The sequence below is a fragment of the Gadus morhua genome, chromosome 4 (assembly GCF_902167405.1).
Source record: "Gadus morhua chromosome 4, gadMor3.0, whole genome shotgun sequence".
Lineage (NCBI taxonomy): Eukaryota > Metazoa > Chordata > Actinopteri > Gadiformes > Gadidae > Gadus > Gadus morhua.
Window position 1 is genome coordinate 8784583 of NC_044051.1, and position 15637 is coordinate 8800219.

General features: G+C 52.3%; 1 protein-coding gene across 1 annotated transcript in view; it reads right to left on the minus strand.

Moving 5' to 3' along the window:
* The window catches only part of vcanb (versican b), a 24441-nt gene extending 9054 nt beyond the window's left edge, over nucleotides 1-15387 (minus strand). Inside the window, exons 1-11 of the mRNA XM_030355689.1 lie at nucleotides 15130-15387; nucleotides 14507-14572; nucleotides 13752-14156; nucleotides 11787-11961; nucleotides 11395-11522; nucleotides 10722-11015; nucleotides 5548-6678; nucleotides 4076-4272; nucleotides 2835-3599; nucleotides 881-2792; nucleotides 373-486 (exon numbers count right to left, since the gene is read on the minus strand). Of these exons, the coding sequence (XP_030211549.1) occupies nucleotides 373-486; nucleotides 881-2792; nucleotides 2835-3599; nucleotides 4076-4272; nucleotides 5548-6678; nucleotides 10722-11015; nucleotides 11395-11522; nucleotides 11787-11961; nucleotides 13752-14156; nucleotides 14507-14561 (5176 nt within the window). The 5' untranslated portion in view covers nucleotides 14562-14572; nucleotides 15130-15387. The remainder of the gene's footprint in view (nucleotides 1-372; nucleotides 487-880; nucleotides 2793-2834; nucleotides 3600-4075; nucleotides 4273-5547; nucleotides 6679-10721; nucleotides 11016-11394; nucleotides 11523-11786; nucleotides 11962-13751; nucleotides 14157-14506; nucleotides 14573-15129) is intronic.
* Between the last annotated feature and the right edge of the window lie 250 nt (nucleotides 15388-15637).

Below are 15637 nucleotides of genomic sequence, written 5' to 3' on the forward strand. Positions count from 1 at the left end.
TATGCTAGGTTATCTCCTCGGCCGTCTGTCTGTCATCTCCACACCAGTCTGTTAGACTCATCGGCCCGTTATCTCCTTAGAGGCACACATAGAGGCACGAAGCCACACACACACACACACACACACACACACACACACACACACACACACACACGCACGCACACACACACACACACACGCACACACACACACACACACACACACACACATACACACACACACACACACACACACACACACACACACACACACACACACACACACACACACGCCCCTAAACGTGCATGTATGAGTACACACACACAGATACACTGGAATTCACACCAGGACACACACACACACACAAACACACTCCCACGCACACACACTCACCGATGTGGCAGTATTGTCCGGTGTAGCCCGGTGCACACAGACAGATGGGGGTCGTCTCCTTCATGAAGCAGGACGCTCCGTTCTGACACCCGTTCACCACACAGGGCGAGAGACCTACAACAACAACAACAACACAACAACAACTTGCAAAGTCAATAGGGGCTCATGAACGGCCTCATGACATCAACTTTTTAGAGGTAGATAATATAAATATTATACTTCCAGGTGTGAGTGTGATTAGCCGTTACAAGCCTCTTCTGACATCACAAGTGGGCGTGTCCACCTAGATGTGTGACGGATAGATGAGCAACGTTTGCTACGGTCCACTGGGTAGGGCTGGTAGACTGATCTATCCAGCACACATCTAGGTGGACACGCCCACTTGTGATGTCAGAAGAGGCCGATTTCCAAAACGGCTTGTAACGGCTAATCCCACTCACACCTGGTGGTATAATATGTCACCTTTAAAGACACACTTGCTTGCGGACCACCCCCAAACGTGTCCTACCTTGGACATCCACGTCCCGGTCCAGGACCGATTCACCTCGGATGACGACCACGGACCCCTCGGTGCCGTTCCGTTCCCCTTCCTCCGTCGACACCCCGGGTCTGGCCTCCACCAGGACCACACTCTCGTTCCTACTGTCGTAGTCCACAAACTCGTCGTCAGGTAGAGCCGTGGTTGGGAGGGAGGTGGTGGTGCTGGTGCAGGCGGTGCGGGAGGAGGGGTCAGAGGTCGCCGCCCGCTGAGTGGTGGAACGGGTGTGGTGGTCAGAGGGAGTGGGGGCAGGTGGGGGAGGAGGGGTGGTGGAAAGCGCAGGGTGGTCTTCTTCAGAAAGTTTGATCTGGCCTGTGACTGGGGTTGTGGACCGGGTAGGGGACGAAGAGGTGGATGTGGGCTCCCCGGAACGGGGGGTGTGATCGTGGGGGGCCGTCGGAGAGGGGTCCGTGTGGCGCCCCTGCGTGGTTTGAACCTCTCGGGTAGGGGACGAAGAGGTGGATGTGGGCTCCCCGGGACGGGGGGTGTGATCGTGGGGGGCCGTCGGAGAGGGGTCCGTGTGGCGCCCCTGCGTGGTTTGAACCTCGCGGGTTGGACTGACTTGTTTGATTTGGTCGACTCTTATAGCGTCCTTCGTGGTTTCGGCTGCCAGGTTTGACACAGATTGCGTCGTTTTGCGTACCTGACTCACGCTGTCCTGTGTTGTTTGCTCCATCTGATTCGGACTCGATTGTGTGGTTGTGTCTGCTCGCCTTTGACTCGATTGTGTCGTTGTGTCCGCTCGGCTTTGACTCGATTGTGTCGTTGTGTCCGCTCGGCTTTGACTCGATTGTGTCGTTGTGTCCGCTCGGCTTTGACTCGATTGTGTCGTTGTGTCCGCTCGGCTTTGACTCGATTGTGTCGTTGTGTCCGCTCGGCTTTGACTCGATTGTGTCGTTGTGTCCGCTCGGCTTTGACTCGATTGTGTCGTTGTGTCTGCTCGGCTTTGACTCGATTGTGTGGTCGTGTCTGCTCGGCTTTGACTCGATTGTGTGGTTGTGTCTGCTCGCCTTTGACTCGATTGTGTCGTTGTGTTTGCTCGGCTTTGACTCGATCGCGTGGTCGTGTCTGCTCGGCTTCGACTCGATCGCGTGGTCGTGTCTGCCTGGGTTGTGCTTCTCTGTGTGCTCTGTGCTGCCGCGGTCGTGCTAGCCTGTGTTGTTTGTACCGGCGCCATCACAACGCGCTGTGTTGTCGTTGTCTGCTCCTCGGCGCCCACGCCGGACGTCGTCGTCAATGACGACGACGTCGACGCTCCGGCGCTCCGGCGGTCTCCGGCGGCGACGGTGCCGGTGGGGATGGCGGCCGTGGGCAGGACAGTGTAGGCGACGTGCCCGTGAGGCGTGAGGTCGCCGGAGCCGCCCTCCTGATCCCCGGAGGTCTCCTCGTCTCCGGAGAACTGGTCCAAACCGGAGCCGGGCTCCGAGCCCACCTCCTGCCCCGTGACGGCCACCGGGACCAGGGGGAGGATGGTGTAGGGAGGGGGCTTCACCGTGGTGGTGGTGTCTTTGACCGACTCGTCCTCCCCGGAGCCGTCTCCATCGGCCGACGCCGAGCCCTCAAAGTCCTCCCTCTCCCCCCGGTTCTCGGCGGGGGTCTCCCCGGAGGGCAGGGCTGTTGAGCTTTGCCCCGCATAGGACGGGGTGTACGTGGGCCGATCTGGGCCTCCTCCACTTTCTAATTCCGTCTCGTCCGTCACGTCGACGCGGGGCTGACCTTCTCGGGCGCTGGGGGGACCCGTGGTGCCGATGGTGGTGCCGGCGGTGGTGCCTATGGTGGTGCCGGCGGTGGTGCCTATGGTGGTGCCGATGGTGGTGCTGGTGGTGGTGCCGGCGGTGGTGCCTATGGTGGTGCCTATGGTGGTGCCTATGGTGGTGCCGGTGGTGGTGCCGGTGGTGGTGACGGCGGTGGTGCTGGCGGCGGCGGTGGTGGTGCTGGCGGCGGCGGTGGTGGTGCTGGCGGCGGCGGTGGTGGTGCTGGCGGCGGCGGTGGTGGTGCTGGCGGCGGCGGTGGTGGTGCTGGCGGCGGCGGCGGTGGTGGTGGTCGTGGCCGGGAGCAGCAGGGCCCCATCGGCGGACCCCCCGTCGGGGAACACGTCCCCTTCCAGGGTGGAGGCGGGGAGGAATGCCGAGCCCTCCGTCTCCTCGTAGGGGCGAGCGCCCGCGGTGACCTGCCCGGACGGGACAGCCGAGGACGGGAGCGGCGCCGTGGGAGACGGGCGGGTGGCGGCGGCGGACGATTCGGGGGTGGCGGTGGCGGTGGCGGTGGCGGTGGCGGTGGCGGTGGCGGTGGCGGTGGCGGTAGCGGTTGCGGTGGCGGTGGCGTTGGCGGTGGCGGTGGCGGAGCGGGCTGTCGCCGTGGAAGACCGGAGGTCGACCGAGGCAGTCCGCGGGGTGACGGGGTACGCGCGGTCGGAGGAGGGGGTGGCGGCCTCCCCAGATCCGTCCGACACCTCCACCACCGCCGTTTCTGCGACCGAAGGAGAGGAGGTGATGTCTCCGGGCGTCTCGTCTGGGCGCTCTACTGGCGCTTCCTCCGAGGGGATCAGGATGGACGCGTAGTCGAAGTGAGGGCCGACCTCCTCTACCTCCTCCTTCACCTCATTGTCCTCTCGGTGGAAGTATTCGGGCGTGGCCGCCTCGAACTGGTCTCCGCGGGCCTCCTGCGGTAGGCTTGTCTCCAGGTGAACCTGGGAGGGGCAGAGGAGGTCGCACATGATAAAAAAGAATGATAACAAAGAATATCACAAAGAAATTGCACCATAGGAGAAGTGGAAAAAATTCCAGTTAATGCAGTATCAAGGTTGACTACTGATCTTTTAATTTACTATTGATGTACATGTTTTATAATGGTGTTCCTGTTAACTAAGGTTATGGTTTTAATTCATATATACATTTATTTACAATTATACACTCACATTATTATACAGCAAATAATACATAAAAATGTAGCCGACGTGTGTTGGTTGACGGGAGACGAAGGTACCTCTTTTTTAAAGATTTTAATTATTTAAGGTTTTTTCCTTTAAATGTAAAGTGAGGTAGACAAGAAGGTATGGGAGATAGCGGGGAAGACATGCAGCAAAGGAACAGAACCCCAGTCGCTGCGATAAGGACCGGTACTTCATGGCACGCGCTCTACCCGGTGCGCCGCAGACGAAGGTACCTCTTGTTTCCCGTTGATGAAGGTGAGCGTCGGCGGCAAGGTGGCGGTGGCGGCCGGGTCCACGTCGTCCGCGTCCCCTGGACCCAGCAGGAAGTCAGTGCCGAGCCCCAGGGACATGTCCGTGAGCTGGGGGAAGCTGATCTTCCCGTCCTCGCCTATCCCCAGCGGCTTGTTCAGTATGTCCAGGATATGGCTGACTGTAAACAGAGATCAGTCGTTCAGATCGGTAACTCAACCTCTTGCTTTTCATGCTATTCGAACAAACAGAAAGTCACAACAAGGGAGCCAGGTCGCATTTTGATGTTGACGGCAAATTGTCCCGGCTTTAACGAAAGTAAATATTCCCAGGTTCTGATTAAAGGATGGCAGTTCTTCTTACGTCGTGAGCCTGTCTTTACGACTTTCGGGACTGTGTATTTGAAGCTTGGATGTTTTTATCCAAAGTCTGTTTGAGCATCAAACAGACTTGTTGGAAGTTCAACTAGGATGATGGAAAGGAATCCCACTGAAACCCATCGGAGGCCAAACACCAAACTGCTGTGTGTTGGTCTGCCGATCGGATCGTTAGACCATTCAAAGCGATGGTGATGTTTACTCTATTGACATGTTTGCCTCGAATGTAAACAGGGCCGCGGCTTGGTATGGAACACAGAAACGGCCTCGCGTTACCAAAAACATTTCGTACAAGCTAGTTTCAAGAAAACACATGGGAAACACGATAAACATCGACTCGATTCGCGCAATCTTCCGCTCTGTTCCCCGTATGCCTGGCTCCGTGCCGTACGAAGTCGATTGCGTTTAATTGCCGACTGGGGGTTTACACGACGTGCTCCAAAAGAATGAGGAAACACTTCTCGTGTCTTGTTGATGAAGGTGAGCCAACGACTCGCGTCTGGCTGAAGACATGCTGTTTGTATATATCTCGGAGGCACTTAGGACCCTGCGTTGGTTATGATTTGGTTCTGGGGGGCCCCCCTGCCGAGAGAGGGTGGTCTCGGCTCAAACAATATGCGCCTGTGTGTCCTTATTAAGACTTTATGGACACACGTGGAAGCCATATCGTGGGAACCGGCATGAAATGTGAAATGCGTAATAGTACCCCTTGCACTGCACCTGAGGTGAGCTCCCTCTCTGAGCGGTCATTAACGCACGGACACACACACAGTACGCACAAAAAGAAGCCTCGGTTTGCCTTAAGAGAGAGAGTTATGCGTGTTTCTGTTTGCACGTGTGTGCCTGTTTGTTTCCATATATGTTCACATATGGAGTCAGAGAGAAGAATAGGGAGGAACTCAGGGAAGGAGTGACTAATCGGGCAGGGATTCTGGGGCTAATTTCGAGGAATTGCAAAAATTCCTATTTCTGCTAAAGTTTCGCAACAGAAACACCAATACTTCATCCTCCCTCGACATGCGTCCCAACATGTGTGGTGTGATGTTAAGCGCCTCCCTTGATGCCCGACAAACTCTTACCCGATTGATTGTGGTCGTGCACGTTCACGATGATGAGGTGGTAGGGCGCTTTGGACGACGCGTCTTCGGGGACGGCCAGCGCTCGGCTGAGGTCGTACGGCTGGGTCACCCCCTCCAGGCCCGACGAAGAGTGGGAGGAGCCAGCGTCGGAAGACCCGGCCTCCTCCGCCTCCTTTTCCGTCTCCTTGTACACCACGGCGGTCCAGGGACGCTGCTCCTGCCCCACGCCCGGCTCCGGGGTCACCCCGGCTACCGTCGGCATGGTAACGTCAGCCTCAGACGGGCCGCGGGTCACCCCTGGCTGGGATGAAGAAAAAGAAGAAGAAGAAGAAGAAGAAGAAGAGGAAGAAGAAGAAGGACTCGTGCTCGTGCTGCTGCTGCTGGTGGAGGTGGTGGGGGTGGGGGTGGAGGCAGCTTGGCTCCATGCCTGCGACGGGATGACCGGCATGGGATCCTCAGCACCTCCGGACGCGTCCCCGCTGGTGCTCCCCTCTCCACTGCTGCTGCTGCCGCTCTCTGCCTGGTCCCCCTCTGCCTGGTCCCCCTCTGCCTGCTCCGCCCCTCCCTGGTGGGTGTCCAGGAGCGGGGGCTGGGTCAGCGAGGTGGTCGGAGGGGTGGGCAGCGGCGGGAGTACCATGGGACCATGGGAGTCCCTTCGACCCGGGACCGACTCCACCCGGTCGTGACGGGCGTCGATGTCCGCGTCCCCGGAGTCGTACTCCGGGAAAGGGGTGGTGCCGGGGGCGGGGGTGGAGCCGCCCGGGGCCGGGCTGGGGGTGGAGGGAGCCCTGGAGCCGGGCCGCTCCGTCGACCACGGTGCGTCGGTGTCGGCCGGGGTCGGGCGCACGGCGGGGTCATCGGGGACGTGGGCGCCCGCAGTCGTTGGTGCGCGGACGGCGACGCGTGGCGTGACTCCGCGCGGCGTCCCGGCCGTGTCCGAGGCCGCCTGTGGCGTCGGCGAGGTGGCTAGCGACCCGGGTTGCTCGGTTGTGGCGTGCGCCGCGTCCGAGTCCGGGGTGGGCTTGACGGTGGCGGCGGTGGCGGCGGTGCTGGGGACGAACGCCGCTGGCGTGTAAACGTTGACGTTGGCAGCCACTGCAGGGGCGGCGGTGGCAGGGTCTGGTAGCCTGGCTACAGAACAGGAAAGGGAAATTAGAGAAAAGCAAAATAAACATGGTGGAAACACGAGTCCAAGCATCCAGGGGCAATTAGAGAGGAGAGGAGAGCAAATAACAGGGGGATGGGTGAGATGACAGAGAAGAGGACAGGGAAAGGAAGGAAGGAAGCAGAGGTTCTAAATAACGGTTTGGTTATGACTCATGGCGATCGTGACAGCGTGTAAACAGGGAGAGATGAAATGTCACGGCAGCGTTTGGTTCCAATTCTCAATCAGCAGGAAACACAACAAGAGGAATACTGTTTGAATGATGCTGTGCAACCGAGTACACTTAAAAGGAGACTTTTTTCGAACAGCAAGTAGCCGTGAGAACAAGGGTAGGCACACAGAGCTCTATAAAAGGACATTTTAAACTTGAAGGATATTTTTAAAACATTAGTCACCTGTCAGGAACACACCCCCGTTTAGATTACTGGAAGAAATCTACGTGCAACAACGTCAGGGTAAGAATAGACACAGACGCCGTCCAGGAAAAACTTGGTTCTAGATAAAAGACATGGGAACCGTTTTCAAACTGCACTTTTAGGGCAGATCTTGACCAGACGTCAATGGTCTGTCTAGGGCAGGAAAGCAAAGAAGAATCACAAAGAGACATACTACTATGCACACTCATTTCTGTGTGACTAATCCTTAGTCATACAGTAAAAAGCGTCTTGCAGAAGAGAGTTTTGAGCTCTCAACCAAACTCATTCCGAGCACAAACTTTTACTTTTACTTTTTACTGTCTCTGAAAAGTTTGTATCATTGTGATGCAACGTGGACCATGAGACCATGGTGTGTGCGGAACAATGCTCCTTTGTGTTGGTCTGCTCTCCGTATTTATATAGATAGTCCCCGGAGAGCAGGGCCCTAGACCTGTACGTCACTGACATGCTGCTTTTATAAACAGCATGTAATTGACTTCTTCTTGCTCGCTGTCAGAAACACGCCTGCATGGGCGGGGTGCCTCCAACCCTCGCTTTCCTTTCTCCCTTTTCGTTCTTTCTTTCGTTTCTCTCTTCTTTCGTTTCCTTTTTTACTTTCTCTTGCTACATCCTTTTTTTCCTTCTGTGTCAATCATCTTTTTTTCTTTATTTCCTCTTCACTTTAATTCTTTTCTTTTCGTCATCACACAACATTCCTTCACGTACATAGCATAGCATAGGCGCTAACAACCCGCCTCAACACATGTACAAACCGTTTCTTTATATTCTGGACGTAGTCGCGCAGTCATCACTTATTATTTATTACGGAGAACCGGGTGAAAGTGGAGCCAAACTCCAAAGCTTTCGACCCTGCCCAGGCATGATGTCATGGGCTTGGCAACCAGGGGCAATCTGGCCTGGGCTAGGGTCTGTCTACGCACCAGTCGGGCTATGGTGCGTTAGCCCTGCTAGCTCCCGCCTGCACCACATGATAGAATGACTGGCACGGCAGCCCTGACAGGTGACAGAGTGACGGGTAGGAAAGTACCGCAGCTGCAGAGCTAGCATTGCTTTGACATTAAGAAATGCCATCGTATATATATATATATATTTATATTTACATACTACAGTGTTTATCGCGTTGAATACTCCAAATGGCAATGAAAAATGATATTTATGCATTTGGATGTGTGTTTAACGTTTAATAAGCAAGATGGAAATTAAAAAAACATATTTATATACGTGTATTTGTGTGCAACATTTAGCAAGCTGATTGTATTAGTTGTTTTGGAACAAAATGATTGGTGGGATTTGAGCTAGAGCTTCTCTCATACTTTTTACTTTTGTTTTTGAAAGATTTACCCACTTTAGCTTTCAGTACAGCAATAAAGGTATTTTGTTATGCCTGCCCCAAGCTCAGTCGTCCAGGAATTTATAATGGCGTGTGTTTCTGTAGTTCATGCATACAACTATTTAATAGAGTGTCAGGGATACGAGGAGAAGGATGAAGGTGATGGAGGATGTGTTGGTGGTGGTGGAGAAGGGGTCTTTTTTATAAGCGGTCTTTATTCTTTAACGGGGAGTTACAGTACTTTTGCTATTCGCCTCCCCCCCCCCCTCTCTCTCTCTCTCTCTCTCTCTCTCTCTCTCTCTCTCTCTCTCTCTCTCTCTCTCTCTCTCTCTCTCTCTCTCTCTCTCTCTCTCTGTCTCCCCCTTTCCCTCTCCCCCTCCCTCTGGGCTTGGTCCAGCTGTAATGCATTAAAGACCTGTCCTGTTTCTGCAATATCTATGCAAGAGAGCATGAGTCGGGTTTTCCCCTCGTAAAAAAACCAAAACATTGTCCCGTCGTAAATGTCACCCCATAGAGGTTCCATCTTCTATACAATTTGTTGTGTTTCAGAGGGGGGCAAAATCCAACAAAAATGTGGGGTTCCACCCCTCGCGGGAGTATTGCGTCATTTCTCCGAGAGGGTTTTCTGCTGTGATTTGGCCGCTGGACAACGCCAGAGTAAGGCGCGCCACGGATGACGACAATCGCGTCTCAGGATGCCAGATGCAATTCAACACACAGATAGCCGACTTTGGTAAGAAAACAAAAAACGTTTCTCTTCTGCGCAGTTAAAGCCAAGCTCTGAGAGTTCTCAGCTGCACTGAAGTCACTCTTGGATAAGATTGGAGGCAAAAGTCTGAACTTAAACGTCTGAACCTCTAGGAGAAATTAGGAGAAGTCTCAATGGACCAAAAAAACAAAAACGGTCTGCTTTGTCTTGTCTTTTGTTTAGCTATGTTGACCTCCTTTCAAACCGTTTCAGTATTTCTCCTGCCTTCTCTAAGGCCTCCCTGGAACACAACGGTGTCCACCCATACAAGATGTCCTCCAAGCAGACCGAGAAGCCTGGACAGCCCCCAGCAGGACTCAGAGATAGAGGCTCAAACAAACAAGCTCCCTTCCCAGAGACTTACTGTTAAAAGAAAAACAATGAAAGGCATGCTATCATGATCTCCTTGAAATCCTTGTACATGCTGTGGAACAAGGATTTGATGTAACACTCATGCTAACAGAAGAACACGTGATAAGATGTCGGCTGAGCCTATGGCTAACCCCTTAACTTCAGAAGGGCGGAATTTACAGCAACCTTAGGCCTTATACCCCCAGCGGCCATTTTGGTTATAAATGCTAGCAGCTACTAGCGTTGAGGCCAAGGGGGAGTCATGGCTATGACCTACTGGGCAGAGACCCATGTGGTTGATCGCAGAGGGTGGGGTTATCTCCCAGCTGCCCTGGGGAAAACCCAGGGAACAACCAGAATGAGCTGAAGAACACCTGGGTGACCCTACTTGCCCTACGGCCCTCACAAACCCCTAATCTGGACGAAGTGGAAAAGTAAATGGATGTTGGATGGATGGATGGTGCTTTATAACAACAGTGATGCGCTTCAATGTTTTTTCCCCTTATATGAACCCAAAAAACACGCATTCATTCAAACACTGTGACAAGGACAACTGTGCACGGTGCCACCGGCATGCCCATCAGGCTAAGTTCGGCGTAAAAGTGCCTTGCGCAAGGGCACCTGGACGTTAAGCCAGGAGAAACCCTTTGACACCAATGAACCGGCTGTTATTCTCTGAGCCATTGCCTGCCTACTGTTTTAGACAAAACCGATCAAAAATAGAATCTGATTGAGGATATGACAGTCTATTCGTTAGGGTATTTAACCACCTGCTGGATGGTTCTGGGTTCAATATCCACAGTCTACCGGTAGGGGACCTTGCGCAAGAGGTCTCACCCCTACTTCATTAATGACATGTATTTTTAACTGCTTGGAGATAAACCTCTTCAGTATGAACTATGATTCATCGGAGAAAGCGATTTGTCTGCTTTACCCTTAAAGCAGTACACTCCATATTTGGCAGCATTAATTATGATTCATTAGTAATAGAGATAACCCTTAAGTGGAACACTCTGTATTTGGCAACATTAATTAATAATTATGATTCCTAAGTAATAAGCGATGAACCTTACCTTTAAAGCAGTGAGCTAAATTTTTGACTATATTAATTACAATTCATAAGTAATAAGAGATTAACCTTACCTTTAAAGCAATACACTCCATATTTGGTGGCGGGACTTGGGAAGCCGGTCTGGTTCTGGAACCGGTACAACGTCCGGACCCCCAGAAGCCCCCCGCCGCACTGAGGCCTTGGCACGGAGACGGGGTAGCGGACGCTGCCGTCCGACAGCCAGCCGTAGTCGCAGCGGCCGTAGCCTGCCCTCCAGGCGGCGTACAGCTGGCCCGGAGAGGCCAGCACCGAGTCCCGGGTCAGACACTCCCGCCGGGCCTCCTCCAGGGACAGCTTGGAGGAGATGGGCGGGTGGAAGACCTCCCCTGCATGGGACAGAGGGCGGGAGGGTACAGTGGTCAGGATGCTGGAGGGTCAGGGTTCAGTCCGTAGGTGAACTCCCCAACCGCTACCCGAACGTTAAACCTCTGCTGAACACGAGTTAGATGACTCAGCATTGGTATTTCAGTCTAAATGTTATTTCTGGAACATTCCTGTTAATTATGTTGCTAAAAGCAATCATATATTCTGCTCCTACGTAGTATTTAGCTTATCAAATGTGCTACGATAAATTGACAACATGATTATTCACCCAACCATCACAAAGACGACGCAGCAGTAGATTTGAATGCATTACGTAGCATGAAACACACAGTTCATCCCTTTAGAACAGAAAATACTCTTTAAACTAAAGCTGGAACTTACCGTTGAGTTCTTCAACGTAGCAGTAAACATCGTACGTCTCGTCAGAAGGACGCAAGCCGTACGTTTTCACTCCCGGCTGGTTCTTCCTGTCTCCATGGCAACCTGGACGGGGCTTCGTGATTGGGTACCTAGAAAACGATAAACGCACATCAAGGCATTCAGGAGGACCGTTTTATCAAAAGCAAAATAACTTAGCAAGTATGCGAAGTCCATCCCACTGGATGTTTTCGGTCTGCCTTAGTACGGCCTTCGACGAGAGCTTAGAAACGGTTGCCAGGCCACAATCACTGATGCAACCGGAAAAACACAACACCAATCCCGCGACACTGACGCACGGCAAACTACAATCCAATAAATGGAAACTCTGACTGATAATACATGAAAACACGCACCTGACACTCTGGTCAGCCAACCAACCGGCGTCACACTGGTCAAACCCGTCCTCGAACGCGGCATTGAGCTGTCCAGGGGTGGCGATGCTGCCTCCCGCCGTCAGGCAGGCCTGTACAGCCGCGGGGTAGTTCAGGGTGTAGCGGCTGACACTGGCCCGGTAGTGGAAGACCACACCTGGGGGGGAGAGGAGGAAGACCACCGGGAATAATCACAACTATGGCTAAGGGTGGGTGGGAAGGAGAGTGCAGTGGCAAGGGTTCCACTCTAGACCGTCAAAGGCACTGTGTTCGTTCCCCGACCTTTGGGCATCCTACTACCGCTTCCTGCAGCCTGAGGACACACATCTGAAGTCACTGGAAGTCGCTTTTTAGATAAAAGCATCTGCTGAATTACGAAGAGCAGATTATCAGGGGGGGGGGGGGAAACCGAGCTGACAGTCACTGCTCTGGTTTGAATTTCCCCCGGCAGCTGAGTTCAATTCTTTGGGTTTGCAGGAGGCGGGGGTGGTAATCTGCCACAGTGGGACGCTTCAAAACAACAGGCATGGAGACAAAATGCAAAAACCGCTCAGTGCAGTTTCACATGCAGTTAAAACAAACAACGTTGTTATCACCGTCTTATTCATGTTTTTTGTTTTTTGTAAGTGGATGAACACTACCTTCATTATTCAACTGCTTGCGAGCCTAGGGATGCTGTTATCCGTAAATGACGCAGAATTAGATATGATTGCCCGAAGAGAAAAAATAGGAAAGTTCTTTTTTGGAAGTGGAAACTCTCTTGTAGCCAATACAAAGGCTGGTTCGGCAAGGCCTAGGCTGAGTTACGGTGTAGGGAACCACGAGACGTTGGGCTACTTTAGCTGTCATTTCGAAACCGTTGAGGCTGTTGTCTTGCGTAATTGGCTCCATTATTTTCAACTGGGAAACAGTGGGGAGTGGGGGGGGGGATTATATCTTGTCTGTGGGGATATCCTGGCAGGGTAGACGACGTGGGGAAGATGTGAATGAATGAATGAATGGATGGTGAACACGGAGTTGTATGTCCCGCGCATAAGAGACCCTTTGTCTGGGAACCGCTGAACAAAGCCAAATGTTTCGGTGCAAATGTGGAATCTTTTTGTGAGTGTCTTGGGCCCATGTGAACACGGAGCTCTGGATGAAATATTATCCAACACGGGCGGTGCTGGCTTCCTATATCTGCCCTGGCTGTCTGTCTGGCTTCTCAGTGGAAACCGACAACAGTGGGAGATGTTTGGCAACGAGTCAACGACAGAGTGCCATTATAGCATTCAACATCTTCCGGATTAAGTGGTTTTTTGTCGTTGTCGTTGCTGGGGTTACTGCTGACATGTTTCGTGCTATATTATATCTGAATAAATGATGACTACCCTGGGTGTTTTAATAGCACACGTGCTGAAGCCAGTTTTGGGTGCACCTGGCTGTTGTCACGGTTACATTTCATATTTGGATCTATATTATTTTTTTCACTGAATTGCATGCTGGGAATTGCATGCCTCAATTAAGATGTCCACTTTTCTCCTTCCAGCCCAGTGACTGCTGCTCATTTTCAGTGTGTCGTTATAAAATTGTATTTATGAGTGCACAGAAGAAACATGGAGTAATGGTGAAACACTCTGACTCATCGTTTTCTTAAGTTTCGGTCATAGTTTCCCAGTGCCTCAATCGGATACTGAAACCAAACTAGTGGATCCGTCAGCGACAGCGAGTGAATAATCCCACAGAGGATGCTCAGCGATTTTTCTACCACGTTTCTCACTATATTACAAATGAGTCTGAACTATTCAGAGTCGGAGTTCATGTTCTCTGAACGCCTTGACCCCCAGAGGACTGTGTAGCCGTCTGGCTAGCCGCACTGCGAGATCTCAAAATACACGTAATAGCCCAAAAAAACATATAACAATGTCGACGACACGTTTACCGCCACCACCTCTGACGTGTACTCACCACTGACGCTCAGCGAGACCGAGTCCTGAGAGTCGTCCATCCCGTGCATGACCTTGCAGAGGTAGAGGCCGGCGTCGCTGGCCCTCAGGCCCAGCACCGTCAGGGAGGCGTCGCCCGGGGCCCCCGACGACGGGCCGGGCACCGACACCCTGCCCTTGAAGTCCTGGCCCACCTTCATCACCCCGCCCTGGGACACCAGCACCACCTGGTCCCCCTGCCCGTCCAGACGGGTCCACTTGACCCTCAGCTCCTCTGGGTGCGGGGTGGGGGAGGCCTCGGAGGGGGACAGCGCGGGGGAGTCGGAGACGGGGGTGGAGAAGTGGCAGGGCAGGACCACCTGGCCGGACAGAGACCCCGACACAGCGGAGTTCTTTCCTTCCATCTTCTTGATGTCATGTGCTGGCGCTGAGGACACACACACACACACACACACACACACACACACACATACACACACACACACACACACACACACACACACACACACACACACACACACACACACACACACACACACACACACAGACTTTGTAATGCTACAATAGATATTTTTCTTGCATTTTATCATCAGGTGTATGTCTGTGAGTGAGTGAGTGAGTGAGTGAGTGAGTGAGTGAGTGAGTGCGTGCGTGCGTGCGTGCGTGCGTGCGTGCGTGCGTGCGTGCGTGTGTGAATCAAGGAACGAAAACTATACTAAAAAAAATAACAAGAAGAACGACTCAGAAGGTCATTAGAGGAGGGTATAGGCCACTCACCTTGTTGGGTGAATCCAGCACAAAGGCACACCAAACACAGCAGCTGAAGAAACATCTCGAGCCAATCTATTGAATAACACACCGTTACGTCTAATGCGACGAATTTACATTTGTATGCATGTGACGAACACAGCAAGTGTCAACTATGTGATAAAGGAATGTCAGATATATAATTCGATTTCCATATGAGCTGTCAGAACAAGGAATCGGATGTAATATTCAATAAATAAATAAACATTATCAAGCGATCCTTTCTAGACAGCTGATCCTAATGGACATTAGCGTTTCCAAGTGTCTGTTTCTATCAACACGTTTGTTATCGTTTCTTTATCAGTGTGGGAACATTCCAACCACAGCTAATTGACAACGACCACAAATAAAAACAATCAAGATTATCAATGAAATACAGTCAAGTCAAATTCATAAAAATGAATGATTATCTGTCTATAAGAAAGAAAAGCATAAAATGGCCATGCAGTCCAACAACTTATTCAGCATTTGGCTTTTCTTGAAGTCTCTTAAAAAGTCTCGCCCAAGTCCATATGGGTGTAACATAGTTGCGTCAACCTCATATTTTAGTTAGGGAAAGATGAATACAACAATGCATATAAAAGTAAGGATACCTTTTAAAAAAACACCAACACAACTTGAACCGTGCTCATCCAGTGGTGCGTGTCTGCAGCGCTTTGACTTTTTAGGTCCCTGGGGGTCGCGATCCAAGTTCTCCCGACGGCTCCTACCTCCTTGAAACAGCTGTGTGCCTGAACCGCTCTCGGCACGACTAAACCCACGGCTGAGAGCAGAAATCCACTTTACACATAACGTGAGCCCCGCCGTTAGAAAGAGGAGGGACGCACATGTTCAACACCCCGTCACCCGCCCAACAGAATCCCAGATCACTTAGAGAGAGAGAGAGAGAGAGAGAGAGAGAGAGAGAGAGAGAGAGAGAGAGAGAGAGAGAGAGAGAGAGAGAGAGAGAGAGAGAGAGAGAGAGAGAGAGAGAGAGAGAGAGAGAGAGAGAGAGAGAGAGAGAAAGAAAGAGGGAGAGAGAGAGAATATGAAAGAGGGAGAGAGAGAGAGAATATGAAAGTGGGAGAGAGAGCAAGAAAGAGGGAGAGAGAGACTAAGAGG